General features: G+C 41.1%; 1 protein-coding gene across 7 annotated transcripts in view; it reads right to left on the reverse strand.

Annotated features, from left to right (window-relative positions):
• The window catches only part of tdrd12 (tudor domain containing 12), a 76,273-nt gene that overhangs the window by 22,593 nt on the left and 32,315 nt on the right, over positions 1–21,365 (reverse strand). For all 7 annotated transcript variants that reach the window (XM_089127430.1, XM_089127424.1, XM_089127427.1 and 4 more), the window contains 14 exons: positions 20,935–21,035; positions 20,733–20,818; positions 17,087–17,126; positions 16,902–16,984; positions 16,658–16,738; positions 16,475–16,535; positions 16,290–16,397; positions 14,858–15,043; positions 13,010–13,163; positions 12,800–12,927; positions 6,380–6,571; positions 4,064–4,192; positions 3,514–3,631; positions 704–843 (listed from right to left, as the gene is read on the reverse strand). In XM_089127430.1, the coding sequence (XP_088983556.1) occupies positions 704–843; positions 3,514–3,631; positions 4,064–4,192; positions 6,380–6,571; positions 12,800–12,927; positions 13,010–13,163; positions 14,858–15,043; positions 16,290–16,397; positions 16,475–16,535; positions 16,658–16,738; positions 16,902–16,984; positions 17,087–17,126; positions 20,733–20,818; positions 20,935–21,035 (1,607 nt within the window). The remainder of the gene's footprint in view (positions 1–703; positions 844–3,513; positions 3,632–4,063; positions 4,193–6,379; positions 6,572–12,799; positions 12,928–13,009; positions 13,164–14,857; positions 15,044–16,289; positions 16,398–16,474; positions 16,536–16,657; positions 16,739–16,901; positions 16,985–17,086; positions 17,127–20,732; positions 20,819–20,934; positions 21,036–21,365) is intronic.

Genomic DNA, 21,365 nt, shown 5'->3' on the forward strand with positions numbered 1-21,365 from the left:
AACTGGATGTTTTATCCGGCTTTTCATGGCTTGCCTCAACATTAGCGTTTGAATAGCGCACACTCTCAGTGGGGGGGTCACATTACGCTATAATTAGGTGAAAGGAAAAAGACTGATTTTTCTCTCTTTTCATATAGATTACATCAACTGAGAATAGTTGTTTTTTATATAAATTACTTCATTTAAGAGAAATCTTTTTTGTCTCTGTGACAAGTATTCACTGAGTTACAGTTCATTCTTGGACGCGTTTCAGAATAAACTCCACTGACAGAGAAAAGGCAAAACGCGCATCATGTTTATTTTTCTTTATTTGACAAAAAGCAAAACACTTTAGTTTTTTGTGCATACACACAATAAAAACAGACACTTAATGGGATCGAATGATGTATAACACTTATATGCAAGATCAAAATCAGCAGAGTAATTTGAGTCTCTTTTGCAGTTATAAGAAAAAAAGTGAGCTTGTCGCACCGGCGCGATAGCCGACCCCAGAAGGTTGATACTAGTGTGGCATTTTTCTACAATATTTCCTCATGACAGTAAAATACAGCATTCTAAGTGAATTTTAAGAAAAAAAAATGCTGTCATATATCGAGAAACCGGTATAATTTTGATAAATACTGTGATATAAATTTTAGGTCATACCGCCCAACACTATATCCCCAACAAACTCAACAACAGGGATGAGCATAAAGCAAAGCACCGTGTCTGGAAGGCTTCTGAAGTTCTCCGACATGCAGAAGAGGCGTCGGCCGAACAGCTTGGGGGAGCTGGGGAACCCGTAATGGACCACGCATGTGGCGTCCCGGATACCAAGAGCCTTGAGGCAGTCGTTGGTGGTCACTGGAGGAGCAATGAGAGTCAGACAAGAAGCAAAACACTGAATGTTCCCTAACATATGTCAACTAACCTTCCCAGTACATTGCAGGCAGGTTTCGCTAACAACCTACTGTTTTTTTTTATATAATTTCAGACTGAAGCGAATAATATAATGCCATTAAAAGGCACAATATGTAAGATGTTTGGACTAAAATATTCAAAAACCACTAGGACAAGGTTATATATTTGGTTGATTTGTATACTTGCATTATTTCAAATGTTTCTAAGAATGTTTAAATTCAGAGAAATAAGCAGTTTTAACCAGAACACGGACCATGTCAGTGCGTTGTCTGTCAATGACATCATACCCGCGTTACCCTCGATTTGTGTATTTGTGCCGTGTGTTTAATTAGACAGGTGAGCATCTGACTGCATAGATTCTTCGGCAGAAAACTAGTCATTGTTACAGCTCTATACAGTCTTATTGTTTAAATCTCTTTTTTTATTTTTATTTAGAGCGAGTACCATGTTTTACCATGACTAATATTGATGTATCTCACTGCAGTGTGTAGCAAGTGTCTGATTTAGTAGAGTAGCATTATAATGTAACATTATAACATCACACTCAAATGTATCTAATATGATAAAACAACACTGGGTTAAACATTTGCATGACCAGAAGAAGTGGAAGCTTTGGATAATAAAAGCTCCACTGCTCTCTAGCTGCGTGTCGTGCTCGTCTCTCATTAGCAATCGCTCCAGCGACTCGTTCAGCTCAACAGCTTTCGAAACGTTAATTAATCTTTAATACATTTCGGGTAATCCATGAATATGATTTCTGTCCGAGTCCCTTCTTATTCTCCACCGGCTGTAAGAGGTTGAGACAACAACTCCTATGATTCCACCAAATCAAGGCGCCATCAAGTTTTGCTTTTGTTTTGAATAAGGGACCTCTAGAGGCGAAAAATTACATATTGTGCCTTTAACACACAAATTCGCATGAAAAACGAATCAGTTCCTGCATTGACATCATAACAATAATGTAGTCAAAGGAAAACAGAAAGTTAACTAAAGTTGAGATCCAGAACACTGCATGGAGGTGTGCAATAAACTAGTTAACTGTAATTGTTCGGGTTTTTTTTCAAGAATTTCCCCACCGAACGGGGCGTCAGGAGAGAAGACGTTTTCATAACTCAATGGTGGTTTTGTTTTACTTGGATTTATTATTTCCACATATAGTTGATTAGTCCACAAACAAAGAGGTTATAAACCTATAGACATAAAAAGACAGTGTAAATAACAATTAATAACCACTTACATATCATACTATAAATTCTGAATATATCAAATACTAATAAATATAAATTCCAATAAACATTACGTAATAACATATTAATCAACATTCTCAATAAATATTATAATATAATTTATTATTCAATCAAAATGACTATACAAACATAAACATTAGGCACAGAAATGCAACAGCTTCACACATATAAGATATACACCAATATTCAATTATAATTAAACCAATCGCTCTAAATCAAGAGATATTCTCAGTGCGTTGGCCCAACGTGAATCTAGTGAGTGTAGTTTATGTAGTGACGCTTTAGCATAGTAACTCATTATCAACGCAAGATGACAAACTACATTTTCCATCCGGCATTGCAAACCAGGAGGTAACTTAACTCATACAAAAGTGAACTGCTCCAAATCCAAACATTTACTTAAGAATTACTGCAAATACTATTAATATGACAACATTAAACATTGGTTGAAAGCGAGGTTATCAATGTTCCCGCAGCAATATTTATCAACATTTATCTACACACAAACTGCGTGCATATGCTGTGGTAGCACAATGGTTGCACAAACAGACAGGCAAACTTTCCCCGCATATCAATAAGCGTTTCATTATTAAATAGAAGCTTACTGATGGCGCATCTCTCCCGACGAGACAACATGCAAACAAACTCTCGCTTCTGCGTATATCACATGCTCATAATAACACACCGTTTTAAGATCTCACTGATTTGCGTTTCAATCCTTAGCTGGACCCTCCTTCAATCAGGAACGTGAATCTCCCACCTATTAACCTGCGTTCTCTACTAAAACACCTGTGCGTAGTGAGCGCAACAGTAATAATAATCTCCACAATGTCCAGAGCTGAAGTATACATTAAAACCCAAGTAATGATAAATGTTTATCATCATAGTTTAAATGATAAACTGGCTTTTATTTTTTAAATAAAAAAAACCTTTTTTTTTTCTTCTATTAGATGCATGGCTTAAGTTTACCAAACAATTTATTTCAGGACTAATTATTGACTAATAGCAGGTAAAGGATGTCAGAGGTTAGGAGGAATGTTCTCCAAACCTAAAAGGAACATTTAATTTAAATAAAGAAAACCTTTGTGGCTATCCAACAGAATGTAAGAACATAACAAACAATAATTGTCAATATACATAGTCAAACGAAATTCTGTCAAGTGAATGAATCTCAGTTAAAGAACTAAACAAAAAACATTAAAAAACAACAATAGGCAGCATCGAACAGCGCAATTACTTAAAAATAATAACAGAGAATGTCTGCTCTGTAGCTGGAAAAACACGGAAAGAAAACTCCTGCATCTGATGGAAAAACATCTTAAGGTATTTAGTTTAGCAGCTGGAACGTCAAATAGCAAACACTTACCCAGAATGACCTGGGTTCCTTGACCGATGTCTTTCCTCCACTGATCAATGACAAAGTCAAACTGGTCCGTCACATCTTCATGAGCTTTCAGTGTGAATACGGCAGTATTGACCACAGCCTGAACGACAGATGGTAAAATCCATCATATGCAGGAGCCAATCAGCATTACATTAGTTGTTCAACACATTGCCATAATGACAACAAGAAAACAGAGTTCGTACAGATACTGTAAAAATAAATTCCAGGGGGATTATCAGTGGGCTGCAGTATTATTTTTGTGTGATAAAAATTTTATGTGTGCTTTTCCGATTTTTATTTATGTAATGTATATTGTATTTAAATAAATCAAGCACTTTGCAAGTAACTCTTTGTAAATATGGCTCTTTTCAAGGGTTTTCCAGGAGTTACATTTTAAAGTCAAATTCAAGTACTTCAAGCACCTTGTACAAACCCTAAAACATGGACAACCACTTATGAAATAATTGTGAAATGTTGAGGATGAAAGCAAAATGTTTGTGATATCTGAAATCTGATTGGTGTAATCTTCTACCTTATACACATGCTCTGTCTCCTCAGCCGAGTTGGTAATGATGAGGGTTTTCTGGGGTTTGGGCGGATGGAAGTCCAGAGATCCGAGCAGAACGGAGATCTTGTCGCAGTCCAGACACAGCTGAACCCTCTGAGACACACACACAAGTCAGAGCTCAGAGGACAGGCCAGAAACACCAGCGCTCCAGAGGACAGAAACACCAGCGCTCCAGAGGACAGAAACATCAGCGCTCGAGAGGACAGAAACACCGGCGCTCGAGAGGACAGAAACAGCAGCGCTCGAGAGGACAGAAACACCAGCGCTCGAGAGGACAGAAACACCAACGTTTGAGGGGACAGAAACACCAGCGTTCGTGGGGACAGAAACACCAGCGTTCGAGAGGACAGAAACACCAGCGTTCGAGAGAACAAAAGCACCAGCACTCGAGAGGACAGAAACACCGGCGTTCGAGAGGACAGAAACACCGGCGTTCGAGAGGACAGAAACAGCAGCGCTCGAGAGGACAGAAACAGCAGCGAGAGAGGACAGAAACACCAGCGAGAGAGGACAGAAACACCAACGTTTGAGGGGACAGAAACACCGGCGTTCGAGAGGACAGAAACAGCAGCGCTCGAGAGGACAGAAACAGCAGCGAGAGAGGACAGAAACACCAGCGAGAGAGGACAGAAACACCAACGTTTGAGGGGACAGAAACACCGGCGTTCGAGAGGACAGAAACACCGGCGTTCGAGAGGACAGAAACAGCAGCGCTCGAGAGGACAGAAACAGCAGCGAGAGAGGACAGAAACACCAGCGAGAGAGGACAGAAACACCAACGTTTGAGGGGACAGAAACACCGGCGTTCGAGAGGACAGAAACAGCAGCGCTCGAGAGGACAGAAACAGCAGCGAGAGAGGACAGAAACAGCAGCGAGAGAGGACAGAAACACCAACGTTTGAGGGGACAGAAACACCAGCGTTCGTGGGGACAGAAACACCAGCGTTCGAGAGGACAGAAACACCAGCGTTCGAGAGAACAAAAGCACCAGCACTCGAGAGGACAGAAACACCGGCGTTCGAGAGGACAGAAACACCGGCGTTCGAGAGGACAGAAACAGCAGCGCTCGAGAGGACAGAAACAGCAGCGAGAGAGGACAGAAACACCAGCGAGAGAGGACAGAAACACCAACGTTTGAGGGGACAGAAACACCGGCGTTCGAGAGGACAGAAACAGCAGCGCTCGAGAGGACAGAAACAGCAGCGAGAGAGGACAGAAACACCAGCGAGAGAGGACAGAAACACCAACGTTTGAGGGGACAGAAACACCGGCGTTCGAGAGGACAGAAACACCGGCGTTCGAGAGGACAGAAACACCGGCGTTCGAGAGGACAGAAACAGCAGCGCTCGAGAGGACAGAAACAGCAGCGAGAGAGGACAGAAACACCAGCGAGAGAGGACAGAAACACCAACGTTTGAGGGGACAGAAACACCGGCGTTCGAGAGGACAGAAACAGCAGCGCTCGAGAGGACAGAAACAGCAGCGAGAGAGGACAGAAACACCAGCGAGAGAGGACAGAAACACCAACGTTTGAGGGGACAGAAACACCGGCGTTCGAGAGGACAGAAACACCGGCGTTCGAGAGGACAGAAACACCGGCGTTCGAGAGGACAGAAACAGCAGCGCTCGAGAGGACAGAAACAGCAGCGAGAGAGGACAGAAACACCAGCGAGAGAGGACAGAAACACCAACGTTTGAGGGGACAGAAACACCAGCATTCGTGGGGACAGAAACACCAGCGCTCGAGAGGACAGAAACACCAGCGTTCGAGAGAACAAAAGCACCAGCACTCGAGAGGACAGAAACACCGGCGTTTGAGAGGACAGAAACACCGGCGTTCGAGAGGACAGAAACACCGGCGCTCGAGAGGACAGAAACAGCAGCGAGAGAGGACAGAAACACCAACGTTTGAGGGGACAGAAACACCAGCATTCGTGGGGACAGAAACACCAGCGCTCGAGAGGACAGAAACACCAGCGTTCGAGAGGACAGAAACACCAGCGCTCGAGAGGACAGAAACACCAGCGCTCGAGAGGACAGAAACACCAGCGTTCGAGAGGACAGAAACACCAGCGTTCGAGAGGACAGAAACACCGGCGTTCGAGAGGACAGAAACACCAGCGTTCGAGAGAACAAAAGCACCAGCACTCGAGAGGACAGAAACACCAGCGTTTGAGAGGACAGAAACACCGGCGTTCGAGAGGACAGAAACACCAGCGTTCGAGAGAACAAAAGCACCAGCACTCGAGAGGACAGAAACACCAGTGCTCGAGGACTGACCTGATGAACCCTGCCGTACAGCGCGGCCTCCTCCATCACGGTGATGATGATAGAGGGATAGATCATGTGCTCTCGCACCAGAGCCTGGATCCCGGCGCTCCACCGGCCGCCGACCGCGATGATCTGCCTGGGGCACGAGGACCTCTCCTCTCCGGACACCACCTTCTGAAAGTGCTTCAGGATCACCGACATCTACACAGAGACATGTTCAAAACAAATCTGAGGGTCCCTCATTATATTAGACAGGGCCCATTATGCCCTTTCACAAAGCCTTGATGCTGTTTTTGGGCTCTACTAGAAGAGTTTCAAAGTTTATTATTTTTCCCATATTCTCCATTAGCCTTGTTTCCACTGTTGGGCAAGTGTGAGCAGGGCTTTATAAGAACACGGGCAGAGTTTCCGTTGTCCGGTAATTTCCGGACATTGGCCGGTAAAAAAAATGAAATATCCGCCAAAATTAAATATCTCCGGTCAAATTGTCTGATTAAAATTGCCTAATAATCAGTCTGGCATCCAACAATCAGCCTAAGCCAGCTCACAATCTGTGGACCAATCCGGCATACAACAACCAGCCCAAGCGAGCTCACAATCTGTGGACCAGAGTGGCATCTAACAACCAGCCCAAGTCAGCTCATAACCTGTAGACCAGTCTGGTATCCAATAACCAGCCCAAATCCGCTCACAGCCTGTGGACCAGTCTGACATCTAATAACTATCTCAAGCCAGCTAACAGTCTGTGGACTAGTCTGGCATCCAACAACCAGCCCAAGTCAGCTCATAACCTGTAGACCAGTCTGACATCTAACAACTAACCTAAGTCAGCTCACGGTCTATGGACCAGTCTTGCATTCAACAACCAACCCATGACAGCTCACAATTGATAGACCAGTCTGGCATCCAATAAATAGCCCAAGTCAGCTCACAATCTGTGGACCAGTCTGGCATCCAACAGCCAGCTGAGGCGAGCTCGCAGTCTGTTCACCAGTCTGGCGTCCAGCAACCAAACCAAGTCAGCTCATAACCTGTAGACCAGTCTGGTATCCAATAACCAGCCCAAATCAGCTCACAGCCTGTGGTCCAGTCTGACATCTAATAACCATCTCAAGCCAGCTCACGGTCTGGACTGGTCTTGCATCCAATAGCCATCCCAGGTCAGCTCATAACCTGTAGACCAGTCTGGCATTCAACAACCAGCCCAAATCAGCTCACAGTTGATTGTGCCAAATCAGCACAGTTGAGGCCAGGGTCAGCTCGCAGATTGCGGACGGGTCTGGCACCCAACAGCCAGCCCAGGCTAGCTCGCAAACTGTGGACCAGTCTGGCATTTAACGACCAGCTTAATCCAGCTCACAGTATGTGGATCGGTCTGGCACCCAACAGCCAGGCCAAGCTAGCTCGCAAACTGTGGACCAGTCTGGCATTTAACGACCAGCTTAATCCAGCTCACAGTATGTGGATCAGTCTGGCACCCAACAATCAGCCTAAGCCAGCTCAAAATCTGTGGACCAATCCGGCATCCAACAACCAGCCCAAGCGAGCTCACAGTTTGTGGACCAGTCTGGCATCTAACAACCAGCCCAAGTCGGCTTACGGTCTGTGGAACAGTCTGGCATTCAACAACCAGCTCAAGTCAGTTCACAGTCGGTGGGTGGACTAGTCTGACATCCAACAATCAGTCCAAATCAGCTCACGGTCTGTGGATCAGTCTGGAATCCAACAATCAGCCTAAGCCAGCTCACAATCCGTGGACTAGTTCGACATCCAATAAATAGCCCAGGTCAGCTCCCAATCTTTGGACCAATCCAGCATCCAACAACTAGCCCAGGCGAGCTCACAGTCTGTGGACTGGTCTGACATCCAACAACCAGCCTAAATCAGCTCACGGTCTGTGGACCGATCTACAGAAGAAAAAAAAAACTTGAATGTGAACAGGCCCTTATGTTAACAAACACTGTCCAATTTGAGGCATAGGGACGTCTAGTAGACGGCGCTCTGGCCTGTGTGATGGTATTTAGCACTCCCCTCTATGAGGTTTGCGGGTACCCATTGATGGCCCATGCATGCAGGGCCCACCATTCCGGGTGAGGATGCCAAATTGAGCCCCTGGCCTGAGAGAGGAAGTCTTTTCTCATCGGAATCAGCCATGGGGCAGTGCTCGTCAGGCGCATTAGGACTGGGAACCATTCCTGGTTCATTCAGAGCAGAGCAACAAAGAGCACTGAGCATCTGCTTTTCCCTGATTCGTTCCAACACTTGATGCAGGAGCGAGACTGGGGGAAAAGCAAAGAGCGGGGAGCAGGGCCAGTCGTGGACCAGCGCATCCTCGTTCTTGGAGAAAAATATTCGGTAGTGAGCGTTTTCCTGGGACGCAAATAGTACCATCTGTGCTCGGCCGAATGTCTCCCACAACAGGAGGATTATCTGCGGGTGCAGAGACCATTCCCCAGCTGGTATATTGTTTCTGGACAGTTTGTCTGGCCCCAAATACTGGGAGCCAGGCAGGTGTGCAGCGCTCCGTGAGTGCAAATTGAGCTGAGCCCAGACCAGGATTCATTCCGTCAGTCTGAAAATGTTTTGAGACTGGATGCCGCCCTGGTGATTTAAGTAGGATACCACTGACATGTTGTCCAAGTGGACTAAGGAGTGGCAACCTCTTATTCCGGGACAAAGGCGCCTCAGCGCGTTGTCGACTGCCAACATTTTCAGACAGTTTATATGAAGGAGATTTTCTCATTCTGACCATTGGCCGATGAACGGTCTGCCCTCGTGCAGCGCTCCCCATCCCGAGGTGGAGACGTCCGTAGACACCACCTGCACACTCGAGGACGTAGGGCTGGGCGATATGGCCAAAAAAAATTATCACGATATTTTTTTTTTTATATCAGTGGATATCGATAATTATCATGATAAATGTCAAATCTTTATTTCTTTCAAGTTTAAAGGCAGATTTTTGCTCCTAAGTGAAAGTTGTATAAACCAGAGCATTAATTGTGGTTTTAAACTACTCTTTATTGTCAGAACATATGACAAACACGAGAACATTTTCACAAATATGAGGTAGAACATTCAAACATTTTCATTCTTCCTTAAAATAAATATCTGAATAGAAAAATATTTCTTCAGCACAGTTTGCAGTGCAGGCTGCACTATTCAAATGACATGTTTTGTCTCGAAATGCATATTTGACAGTGAGTTGACAGTAAATCTGTAAACCTAACTCAAGTTAATAATGTTAAATTTATGTTCATTAACAAAAACAGTAACATCTGTTTTTTTTTATGTAACGGCCACAGTAAAATGTAATATTCTGACTGAGTTTTATTAAAAATTAACCATTGGTCATCCAGTATCATGCATTTAGATCATGATAACCACAGATAAAACCAGGTATAGCCTATAACTTAGCTCCTCACTGTCATGTCAAAATGTAACTTTATGGTTTCTGTGGTATTTGTATGAAAACAGTAGCCTAACAGTTAAATACATTATTAAATACTGTACTTATATTCCATTAGTCACTTAATACATTGTCTACAATAATAATATCATACAATTCAATATGTATATCCCACATTTCATGGTGCAGTTAATATTACTAACCTTACAGTAAATCCATGGTAGGCTAAATGGATTCAGTATCAATTCAGATTCTGACTGTATCGTTGCACGCAGTGATTCTCCTTTTTGTCAGCGGTGTTTCATCTGCCTTTAAACTGGTTTAAACTTGACATTTGTGTTCTTCGCTGAACTCAAGCGCTTCTCACTGGATCTCGTGCGCGAGACGATCAGTAATCGCGTCTGCGTGAGCTCGCGCTGCGCTGCATTTTGGACTTTGACCCGAGTGGATAAAAGCTCCGTGTGGCGCGCGGTTCAAATGAGTTTCGTTCCGCTTTTGGCGCATAAACATTATCGAACATTTATCGACCTCTTGATATTGTTTTATAGAGAAAAATTATATCGCGATAATTATCGATATCGTTTTATCGCCCAGCCCTACGAGGACGTCACACAGTTTACACTAGACTGGTACCAGCCGGTCGCTCTCCAAGGTTTCAGGGCTATGACACATTTCTGATTGACCCTAAGGTGAAGCAGACCGGACCTGACTGGATATGTTTTATTTTGTTTTTATAGAAACCTTGTGACATGTAGTGTGTAGTATTGGTGGGCACGTTCACTACACTACACAGAGGTCCTGATTATCCAAACTGGTCATAACTGGAGCTCTTCTAATAAATTAACCGAAACAGCATATAAGCTACTTGCCACATAGACCTGAGAAATATATCTATAGAAAGCTTGAAATGTCTAATTTTAAACAAAACGATTCAAAATGAATAGAAATGTGCTACTCTCTGCTTATGTAGACTAATTCGAATTAAGTGTTCATTTCTCTCTATAGGCTTGTTCACTGGCGAGTCAGTTACGTAAACTTTATCTTTGCAGCCGACACTGACACAGAAAACATTAATAAACAATTAAAATGTCCCATGCATAATCATGAGATGCGGAATAGGCAATGCATTACAAAAACACTCATTGTTGCGGAAATGCACCGTTGCTATTGTTTGTGTGCACCGGGAGCTGACACTACAGCAGACAGCAGCGCTGGCTTAAATAAATATTACAAGGTTCGAGTATTAGAGCTTGATGTCTGTTTTAAACACTGTGCGGGATCAGGTACTCACTAAAGAACTCAGCAAGTGACCGCCGGTAAGCTCTGAAGCTCTGTTGATTAACCCTTGTGCATCCTTATGGACATTTTTGTCCTTTTCAGTTTTGTTTTTTTGATCACTTTTCCTGTGTTAAAGCTAACTGCAAAAAAATTGGCACAGGTGTGTATTTTTAATTAAATTTTACTATTTCACCGTCATTTTCTTAAAAAAAATATTTTTTGCATTGGGTACAAAAAATACTCCCTCTCAGCACCTTTTGGACAAAAATGTCCCCATTGAAACCCATTAAAACTGCCATTTTTAATTCCCGGTTCAGTTAACTATACAATTATGCAATCTTTGTTAAGAGGGTTTCATTCTGATGGCAAGGCTTCAAAATTTAATTTTTTACTACTTTTTATCAGATGGTGTCATTTTTTTAAAGTTTGGCCTATAAAAGAAATATCGCTTTATTCCTGTTTTATGCAACAATATTTGTGTGGGTATGTTGGTATGGATGTCAGAGTGTGGTTAGTATGTGTGTTATAAAAAAATATGTATGTGTGTGTGCGCATGTGTGTGTTTGTAATACTGAGAGACAAAAACTGCAAATTCAAATCCAATCACTGTGAGCTCCAGTGGGCTTTTGCTGGCACCCAATGGGGAAAATATGTTACTACGCCCAAAAAAACCCGAAAGCTACCGAAAGCTCATTTTTTGAGATATCATCCTCAAATTTGGAACACAACCTATCAACCTATTTAGATTTATGGCTTTGATTTTATTGCAGTTTTGAGTTCAACCTGATTTAAAAAATATATATTTTATATAAAATATTTTTCATAAACTTATACCTATATAACTTTTTTTTGGGTTTACTTATTATTATTTTTTTTTTACTTCAGCAATAATCTGCAAAGGGTCTTTAAAATGATACCAAACTTAAGTCTGTGCTCCAAAGCGTCACATTTTTATGACAGTTTTTTGACATGGACATTTTTTTCCTCTTTTTATCTATGTGTAACTTTTTTTAATTGATGCACAAGGGTTAAGAAATGCTGTACTTTGCCTTGCTTGCTAGTTACTGCTACTAGAGTGTGCATGTACCATTCAATGACACCCTTTAAATCACGCTGTTGGTTTGACTAGCGCATCTTCAATTCAATTCAAGGTGTTTATCTGTGTAGTGTGTTAAAATATGTCTATTTGTTATGTTTATATTTTGTTTAATTATTAGGGTTTTTTAATATTTCCTCGAATTTGATATACTTAAGTTTGACTAATTTGCCTGGTTTAATTATGTAATTCATGATTTGGACAGTTGTTTAAATACTTTAAATACTATAAAATATTGCTTAAAATCCATCTGATATAAATATAAATAATAACTTTGACTACATAATTACATATAGATAGTATTTTAATTTTCAAATGAAAAATTCACCGTTTTCAAATCCATTCAGCCGAATATTTTGATATTTAGAAGAATATCAGTAACCAGACAGTTTCTGGTCTCATTGACTTCCATAGTAGGAAAAAAATATACTATGGTAGTCAATGAGACCAGAAACTGTCTGGTTACTGATATTCTACTAAATATCCAAAAAATCGGATGAATACATTCGAAAACGGTAAAACCCAACTGTTTAACTCTGGGGGAGTGGTAAAATGAGCCTATTTCCAAAAAAAGTGGAGTATCCCTTTAAAGTGGGACAAATTTGGTCTGAAATGGCACAAACTGTGCAGTCCTCCTCTTTGGCGTCACCTGCTCAGGAGCTTGTGAATACAGGACATCGGCCTCGTCCAGCACCAGGTGACACAGCCTCAGGAACAGAAAGCACTGAGCCTCCAGCAGTCTCATCATGGAGAACGGGGTCGTCACCAGCAGCTGACCTGTAACGGCATCACAACAGCTTTGGGTTTCGGTCCAGACTCCCCACACTCAACATTTCATGTGCTACGGACGGACACTCACAGTTCCTCGGGATCTTGAACTTCTTGGGCTCGTCCTGGTCCAAGCCCAGCAGAGCACTGGTGGGACGGAGACTGTGAGTGGCTCGGCTGTCCTCCAGGAGCTCCAGCACCGTCTGGACTTTCTCCCAGCCTGGGCACAGAATCACCGCCACAGGCTGCAGGCAAACACACACACACACAATGTGTAGCAGCACAACTGGGGTCAGAGCATGACAAGAGCATTAGAGGAAGGAGATTGTATAACTGTGTGTTCTGAGATGAAAATCCCATTTCTGTTCTTGGCCATTTGGTTTTTGGATTTAGATAAAACCGTAAACACACTGCTAGGACATATATGAAAGAATGTGTGGGGAAATTAATTTAATTGCAGTTTGCGTGAGAAATAATTGCAGTGCTGTGGTCAACATCTATAGAGTTGGTATTGCTATAGAGTGAAAACCGGTGACCGCAGACTACAATATTCATAGAAAGAGAACGATATGAGTGTGTGAGTTACAGCCAGTAAGAATACGGTCATGTTTGCACACCAAAAAGCTCAAAATAGTGTAATAATATCACATCATCATGTTTTAAAGAAGAGTAGTCTGATTAATTGGTGTAAATAACGGATGATGGCCACAGAACGCTAACAATTACACACATTCATTTAAATCGTTTAAATCTACATTAGTTTAAATCGATTTTGTGTGCGTGTGTGGGTTTCAGGGATGTTTAGATTACTACAAAAGAGTTCACATTTTCTCTTTTCTTGAAAATATTTAGCTATTAAGAGATATTTAAATGCTTCAGTTTGTTTTCATACAATAATAATATAATATGAAAACAATTTGAAGCATTTAAAATGATATATTATACCATATCAAAATCAAATACTTCAATTATTTTTTTTATTATTTTTTTATTATAGTAGCCCTGTATTTTATTATTATAAGCCTAATAGAGAATTGATCTCACTAGGGCATTGTTTAGGGCTACTTTGAAAAGTTTAAAACCCGCTGCTAAAGAAAATATTGGAAATTCATTAGCAATAAACAATCATTTAACTTTGATGGTTTATAGCTATATTGATCCCCGTTTTTTTCTCCTTTTGTCCCAAAGTCTGCCTGCCATGGTCAATAGTGTTTGAATGAAACAACGGCGCGCCGCTAGACGTTACACAGTTGTCCGCGTCTGTTGCCAGGGTTACTATGGGCGGAAACCAGGGATGTTACATCAGTGACAGGCGACAAGTGAACAGAGACGGGCACTATCTAAAATTGTGAATTTCTCCAAATTCTCTAAATTTAAGTCATGGAAACAATTAGGATAACTTAAGTACACAATTGAAAGTGTTTTTTGGATATTTTGATACAAAATTCTTACATATTGTACCTTTAATGCTGCCTGAACAAAATTAATTGACTGTACAAAAACACTTTATGGTTTTCCCAAACCATCTCAGTGTAACAGCTTAATTTTTTTCATACTAAATTATATTTTAAAGAATTGAACATTGTTATTGTAATTTATTTGTAATTTTATGGTAAAGATGGGTACAACAACACTGTAAAAAGAAAATCTCAGGTAACCTAAAATGTGCTTCATTTGGTGACTTCTTAACTGCTTGTTTTCAAAAATATGATTTAATACCAATAAGTTACATCAAGGGTCAAATAAAATAGAAATTACACATTAAAGTTCAAAGTTACAACTGCATGCTGACACCGCTGTACAGGTCAGGTGCCTAGAATGTGTTTGCTCAGGTGCAAAAAATATCCCCCAATAGAGAAAAGTTTTGCTCAGGCAGAATAAAAATCAGGGAAATTTAAGTAAACGCTGTTCTCCTCTGAGCTGTAGGAGTGCATCTCACCCCAGAGCGAGCAGCGAGGCTGGAGACGACCGACACCGTCTGCAACAGCATCAGCAGAGGAGGGATATAGGACAGAGGATTGTCCCCGCTGTGCGACACCAGCACCGTGTCGAAGCCCCGAGCCACCGCAGGCCAACAGTAGCTCTCCGCCACATTCGGCCCGTTATACTTCCTCCGCAGCAGGAACTGAAACATCCACACAATCAGATACAACCACTAAAAACATCCTCTATTCAAATTAGTGATGGGCAACGATTGATCGCATACCAAATAAAAGTTTGTTTACAAAGTTTATGTGTCCGTGTGCTGTGTGTAATTATTATATATATATATATATATATATATATATATATATATATATATGAGAGACAGACCGATATTATCGGCCGATACTAGGCATTTTCCAAACTATCGGTATCGGCAGTTATAATGGCCGATAAATGAATATTTGAAGAGTTCAGATGCAAAAGCCTCTAAATGCCATTTGAAATGTTCTTCTTTAATGATGATTTTTATCAAACTTGTATATTTAAGTTCAGTAATTTCACTTAAATAACAATTAATAGGTAATCATCATTGCCATTTAAGTGAAATCACTGAACTTAAATACACAAGCTTGATAAAAATTCTAGAAGAAAATTTCAAACGGCACTTAGAGGCTTTTGCATCTGAACTCTTCATATAAAAAATAAAATAAAAAAGGACGAAACACGCTTGAACCATGTCATGAGTGTTGGAGTTGTATAGTTTGTCCACCAGAGGGCACTCAACACGGTTCCTGTTCATGATACATACATTGCTTAAATAACAATTAAAAGAACATTCCCATCAGTTCTCTTAAGTCAAATAAGCATGACAAAATTTGTGACTATCATGTCCAGTTTAAAATAAATAAATAAATAATATATCGGCCGATTTTTCAGAATATCAGATTTGAAAACACAAAACTATTTGTATCGGTATCGGCCTTCAAAATCCTTTATCGGTCGGGCTCTAAAACATATACCAAAAATACACACAAATGCTTGTATATATTTAAGAAATATTTGCAGGTGTATACTGTATATATAGTTATACTAATTTATATTATATAAATATTTTTATGTTAACACATTTTTATTAAATATATAGATGCATGTGTGTGTATTTATATATACAGAATAATTACACACAGCACACATATTATGTAAACAAACTTTAATTTTGTATGCGATTAATCATTGCCCAGCACTAATTAAAGTATGATCCCATATCCTCCAACACAAATGTTAAAAGTCACAAATAATACCCCAGAAGCAATCAGAAGAAAGCTAATTAAGTTGGGCGCATGGCCATAGTATTTTGCAGTGGAAAAGTGTCAAATAACACAAAATGATAAATAAAGCAGTGGATATTCCAATATGACATCATTCAGGCACACTTAATGATGGACCTTTCTGAACTGCTCGCTGATGGGAGCGCGGGCCAGGTTTCTGCAGGGTTCGACACGCAGGGCGGAGTGCACCAACACACCCAGGTGACCCGGGTCACAGCGTGCAGCCTGTGGAACAGCACAGGCCCGGTTAGACAACACACACCAGCACCATCAACACTGCAAACCAATAATGAGGCTCTTACTTTGGCATCAAGAGATTCTTGGTCTGGATTGAGTGGATCAGGGTTCAGAAACTGCATGAGTCTGTCCAGAATAGGGTACACACAAATAGGGGAAACATTTCTTTACGAAATAGGTAAAATAAATTAGATGTAGAGAAATTGTGCGACATGTTTGTTTAGTAAGGACAGTAATGTAGAGCCTGCCTTGACGAGGCCAGCTGATCATCAAGATTGGGCTCTTGGGGGAGAGATGCCTCTTTCTGCTCCTCTGAGGAGTCACTGGCACTATGAACACACACACACACACACAGGTGTAAAACTACATTGACTAACTGAATGTCTATTTGGTCTCAAGTAAACGCTGCATAATCAGGCTGGTTTCAGATTAACTTGACCGGAATCAGACGTGCTTGTGTGTCTTCTGAAGGGAAAGTGTGTTTGGCCTCACCATGATGCCGAACTCCCGGCTGATGCTGAAGCCACGCCGTTCTCTTCAGGCCGATCAGGACTGTGCCGCTTCTCTTCAACAGACTGAAAATAATAAAAGCACTTTACAGTCACTCATTTATCCGCTCGTTTACTAACTATTTCTGCAGATGCAAAAAGAGGTATTTAAGATTTTTGAGTGCTTACTTCAGGAATCTGCTTTGAATGTAATTTAAACTTCATGCATCTGTGAAAGAAAAACAATTTATTATAATTTTCAAACATTATATTAAACTAATTAACCGATCACCAATCATTTTGAAGTCTATTTGTAGAATTATTTACAGGGATGCTCCAATCAGGAATTTTGCATTAATTCAGGACCTGAATTTCATTTTTGAAAATGGGAAGGTGAATGAATTGTCAAGGTTTTGAACTATTGTGTAATAAATAGAAATAATTTGAGCACGTAAACTTTCATATGTAGGTTTAAAGTCACACCAAGGAACTTTTCAACCTTCATAATATATTTCCAAGTCTCTTGTGATGGTACATCGACTAAAAATAGGTTGAATGACACGTCTGCCATAGCCTGACGGGGTCTGTAGCGTTTTTAATCGTACTTTTAAACTTCGGGTTTCGGGTAACCGGTGAACAATTCGACTGCTTTATGACATATACGTCACTTCCACCACCACCCCCACTTCCTTAAAATTGGACGTGCGAGCCAAAAGTTATAGTCATGGCCGAAGCAGCACAGAAATACAAGAAAGCAAAGGTTTTATCAGAGCAAAGCAAAAAGAGAAAGTGATCGCGTTAAAGGCAGAACGAGGATCAACATTGGGCCAGCGTTTTCTGGCGTGAGCTGAAGGAGGAGGAGGGGTGCCGACCGATGCGGACTTGGCTGTCATGCTTTTGGACTAGTAAGTATAATAATTGAATACTATCTCTTTGTTTTTGTTTTTTTTTGTCTGCCTGACTATGTTACGGAAGCTATCTTATCCTCCGTTTATCTTCATGAATCAAGTAATGATAGTAGAGTAGCGAACTATCAATCTGGTAGCTAGTAAACGATATTCTAGTTTTTGATGGTTAGCTATCGCTAGCATTCTCGTTCTGATTTGAACTTTGAAATCGATGAAATCGAAATATGGTTATTATCTACCACTCAAACATTGTATTGAAGTATCACGGTAACGGTAACCAATAAAGTAGGCTACTATAATGACGCAGGCTTGTAAACGTGAGCATCGCGATCATTTGTTGTTAGAAAAAAAAATAAAACCCATGAAATTATATTCATATGACATGCTGAGATATACGCCTGGGATGAAGACATTTCACACGCGACGCAAGCAGAACACCTGCATGTGACCTCCAACGACAGTGTTCAGGGCTATCATGGTTGGCAACAAATGCGCGTGCATGTGGGATGACAGAGTTTACGACAGTAGTAGAGGACAATACTGTTTCCCAACTGTAGGGGGACCCCGAGAGCAAAAGTTACCTGGTGTTACTTTAATAGATTCAATTTATGCAGCGAGACTTCACAACTAATTACTGACACTGTACCACAACATTTTACATTTCTTATGCTACGTTCACTGGACGCGAATAGCGCGTCAGGCGCGAATGATTTCAATGTTAAGTCAATGCAAAGACGCTTTACGCGCGTGAAAAATTCCTGCGGCGCGAATGAGGCGTGGAGCGAGGCGCGGAAGATGCGAATACGCCTCGTTCGCGCGAATTGAGCGTCTGGTGCGTTAAGCGCGTTACGCGCGAATGATTCAGTTAGTGCCGTTTGTGCATTCACGCGTTTGACGCGAATTCGCGTCTGCCACCCGAGTTGAAAAATCTGAACTTTGGCGTGAATTGGCGCCGCGTTAACCAATCAGGAGCCTAGCTGCTTGCTCATGTGGTGAAGTGTCTGGATGCTTCAATAAATTATTTTGTTAATATGACTAAATGCATGGTGGGATTATAAACAACAAAGCAAATGTTTTATCACTTAAAACATTATTTCTAGATACGAGACATGTTCATTTTGTATTGAATGTTATTCATTCCATATCTAGATTATATGAAATAGTATTATGTTGTAAAGACAATCAACATATGTGCATAAATTCGTGTCTGGACGTGAGAGAGAGAAAAAAAAAAAAAAAAAAAAAAAAAAAAAATCACAGGACAGGTTAATAACTTTTGAAGGCTGGCTCTATTTATCATCAAAACAAAAAATAAATGACAGCTAGATTAGATGGATGAGGGAGAGGGTGATCCTCGCCCCGATGCGGGACAACATGTCATCAAACTGGACGCGGGACAGGCGGAAGTACCGCTGACAGCGGCCGTCATCCAGCGCAGCTCCTGGAGCGAGCAAATGGTGAAACTCGCCAAACGGTTCGACTCTTAAGGGTCCGATGGACACAAATATACGGCGACGATGATCCCCACGCAGCTGTTCTGCTCTCCAGAGTAAATACAGAGCGGTAAATCTCTTGATGAATGCTCGGTCGACATAAAAACAATGGCCGCCAACGGATTTTGATTCTGACGCGCGCAAATTTCGCTTCAAACTTTTGTTTTTACGCGCGCCAGTTTCGCTCTTGACACACGAATTAACACAAAGTGGTCAAGCGTCAAACTAGACGCATCAGGCGCGAATTTGACGCGCGATTCGCGTCCGGTGTGAACGTAGCATTAAGGGTCAAATCTGAATTTCATCCATTAATCGAACTTCCATAGTGCATAGTCTTGCCTTGAAATTTTCTCATTTGGTCACATTCTGTTATGGAATATTAGTTTTTATTGATTGTATATTTTGAGTTTTATTCACATCCATTATGCAGGTATTATGCAGGTATTATCCATTATGCTGCTCGCTGAAACATTTGAACACCGACTGTTTCCATCGACTGTAGTCACAAGTATCAAATTACATTTATAACTGGCCTTAGTAGGCCTAAGTGTGTCCCGGCTTTATGCGGTTGTTAATGCAATTATTAGAGAGAGGAAGCGAGAGAGATGTTGAAATAATGAGACAGAAAAGCATGGGCGTCAATATTATTATTTATTTATTAATTAAATTTGTTTTAATTCATTCGTTCATTCTTGTTTTCTATAATTGACAGTAGATAACCCAATAAATGAAACAAGTAGGCCTATCTATAATTATTTATTATTATCTGGAATAATTACGAAAATCCGTGCAGCAGGACTATTAACTTATTTATATAGCCTATTCAGTTTAATTTTCCATTTAGCCTATTATAGATAGGACTACATATTTTATTTATTAGCATTAAACTGTATGTGTCCATTAAATGTGAAGTTAGACATTGTAATCTGCAGATCAAGCGCATGGGGCTGCATGTTTTTTCTTGTTATTAATTATTTTCCGTTATTACAGTTAACTACGCGCAGTGATATGGAACTGTGATGCGGTCAAACCTGCCTGAAACTACTTCAGCCGTGCGTTTCCCTGAAAATAATTGCACAACTTTAGGACGTTTTCAACCAATCAGAATCAAGCATTCAACAGCCCTGTAGTATAAAGTAGTTTAATGCAGTACTGACACTAAAACTGAGTTTTTTCTCTCCCAGTAATTTTTATTTTGGGTGAATTATACACAATATATATTGTCACATTGGCCAATAGCGATCGGTAGCTGATCAATCAGAGCACCCCTAATTTGTTGGCTAGTTAACTAAATTACTCATCATTATCACCTTCATAAAATCAGATGTACTTAGAGACAAGTCGGGTGTCCATCTAAACTTAAACACACAATCCAAAACTCAATTACACGATTTATGAGCTCTTAAGGAGGAACCGGACTGAGATGAGTCTTACTGGGCCTTGTTTACGTCGGTCTGCGCACAGCTTTCCTCTGTGGTAATGCCCGTGGCCTCGACTCTGATCCGCCATCCTCTGCCGATCTGCATCAAACCACAGGGGTCACAGTTAAACTGGGATCCGGGCGTTCACTGGTGCCGCTATAAAGCCCAACTCGGTCGAGCTTGATCGCTCTCGTGTGTTATAAACGGACACTTACAGTGTTGGTCCCAGCATTGCGGGCCAGTTTATGGACTTGAGGTTTGACCGGAGAAGGCGTGTGTTCTTCCTCCGACACCTGCGGTTTCTGCGGCTCGCTTTCTAAAGGAGAAAAACACACAGCAATATGAGTACCTTTCAAGACATTCACTATCCAGGCTGCTAATTTTACATGTCATTTTAGTGTAGGCTTGGGCGGTATTACGGTAATATCGTATACCGCGGGATCTAAAAATAGCAACGGTATCATTTTCAATATCGTCATACCGCCAGAAAAAAAAAACAATGCACTTAAATAGGAGACAAGGAATCCTTGTCTCCTATATAAGTGCAATGTTTTAAATACAATTTATTTAATGGCTAAAATGCTTATATCTGGTTCTCATGACGTGACAGTGTGGTGACGAGAGAGTGGGGGAGAGAGGGCAAAGA

The sequence above is a fragment of the Pimephales promelas genome, chromosome 25, assembly GCF_988280905.1.
Source record: "Pimephales promelas chromosome 25, fPimPro1.hap1.1, whole genome shotgun sequence".
NCBI lineage: Eukaryota > Metazoa > Chordata > Actinopteri > Cypriniformes > Leuciscidae > Pimephales > Pimephales promelas.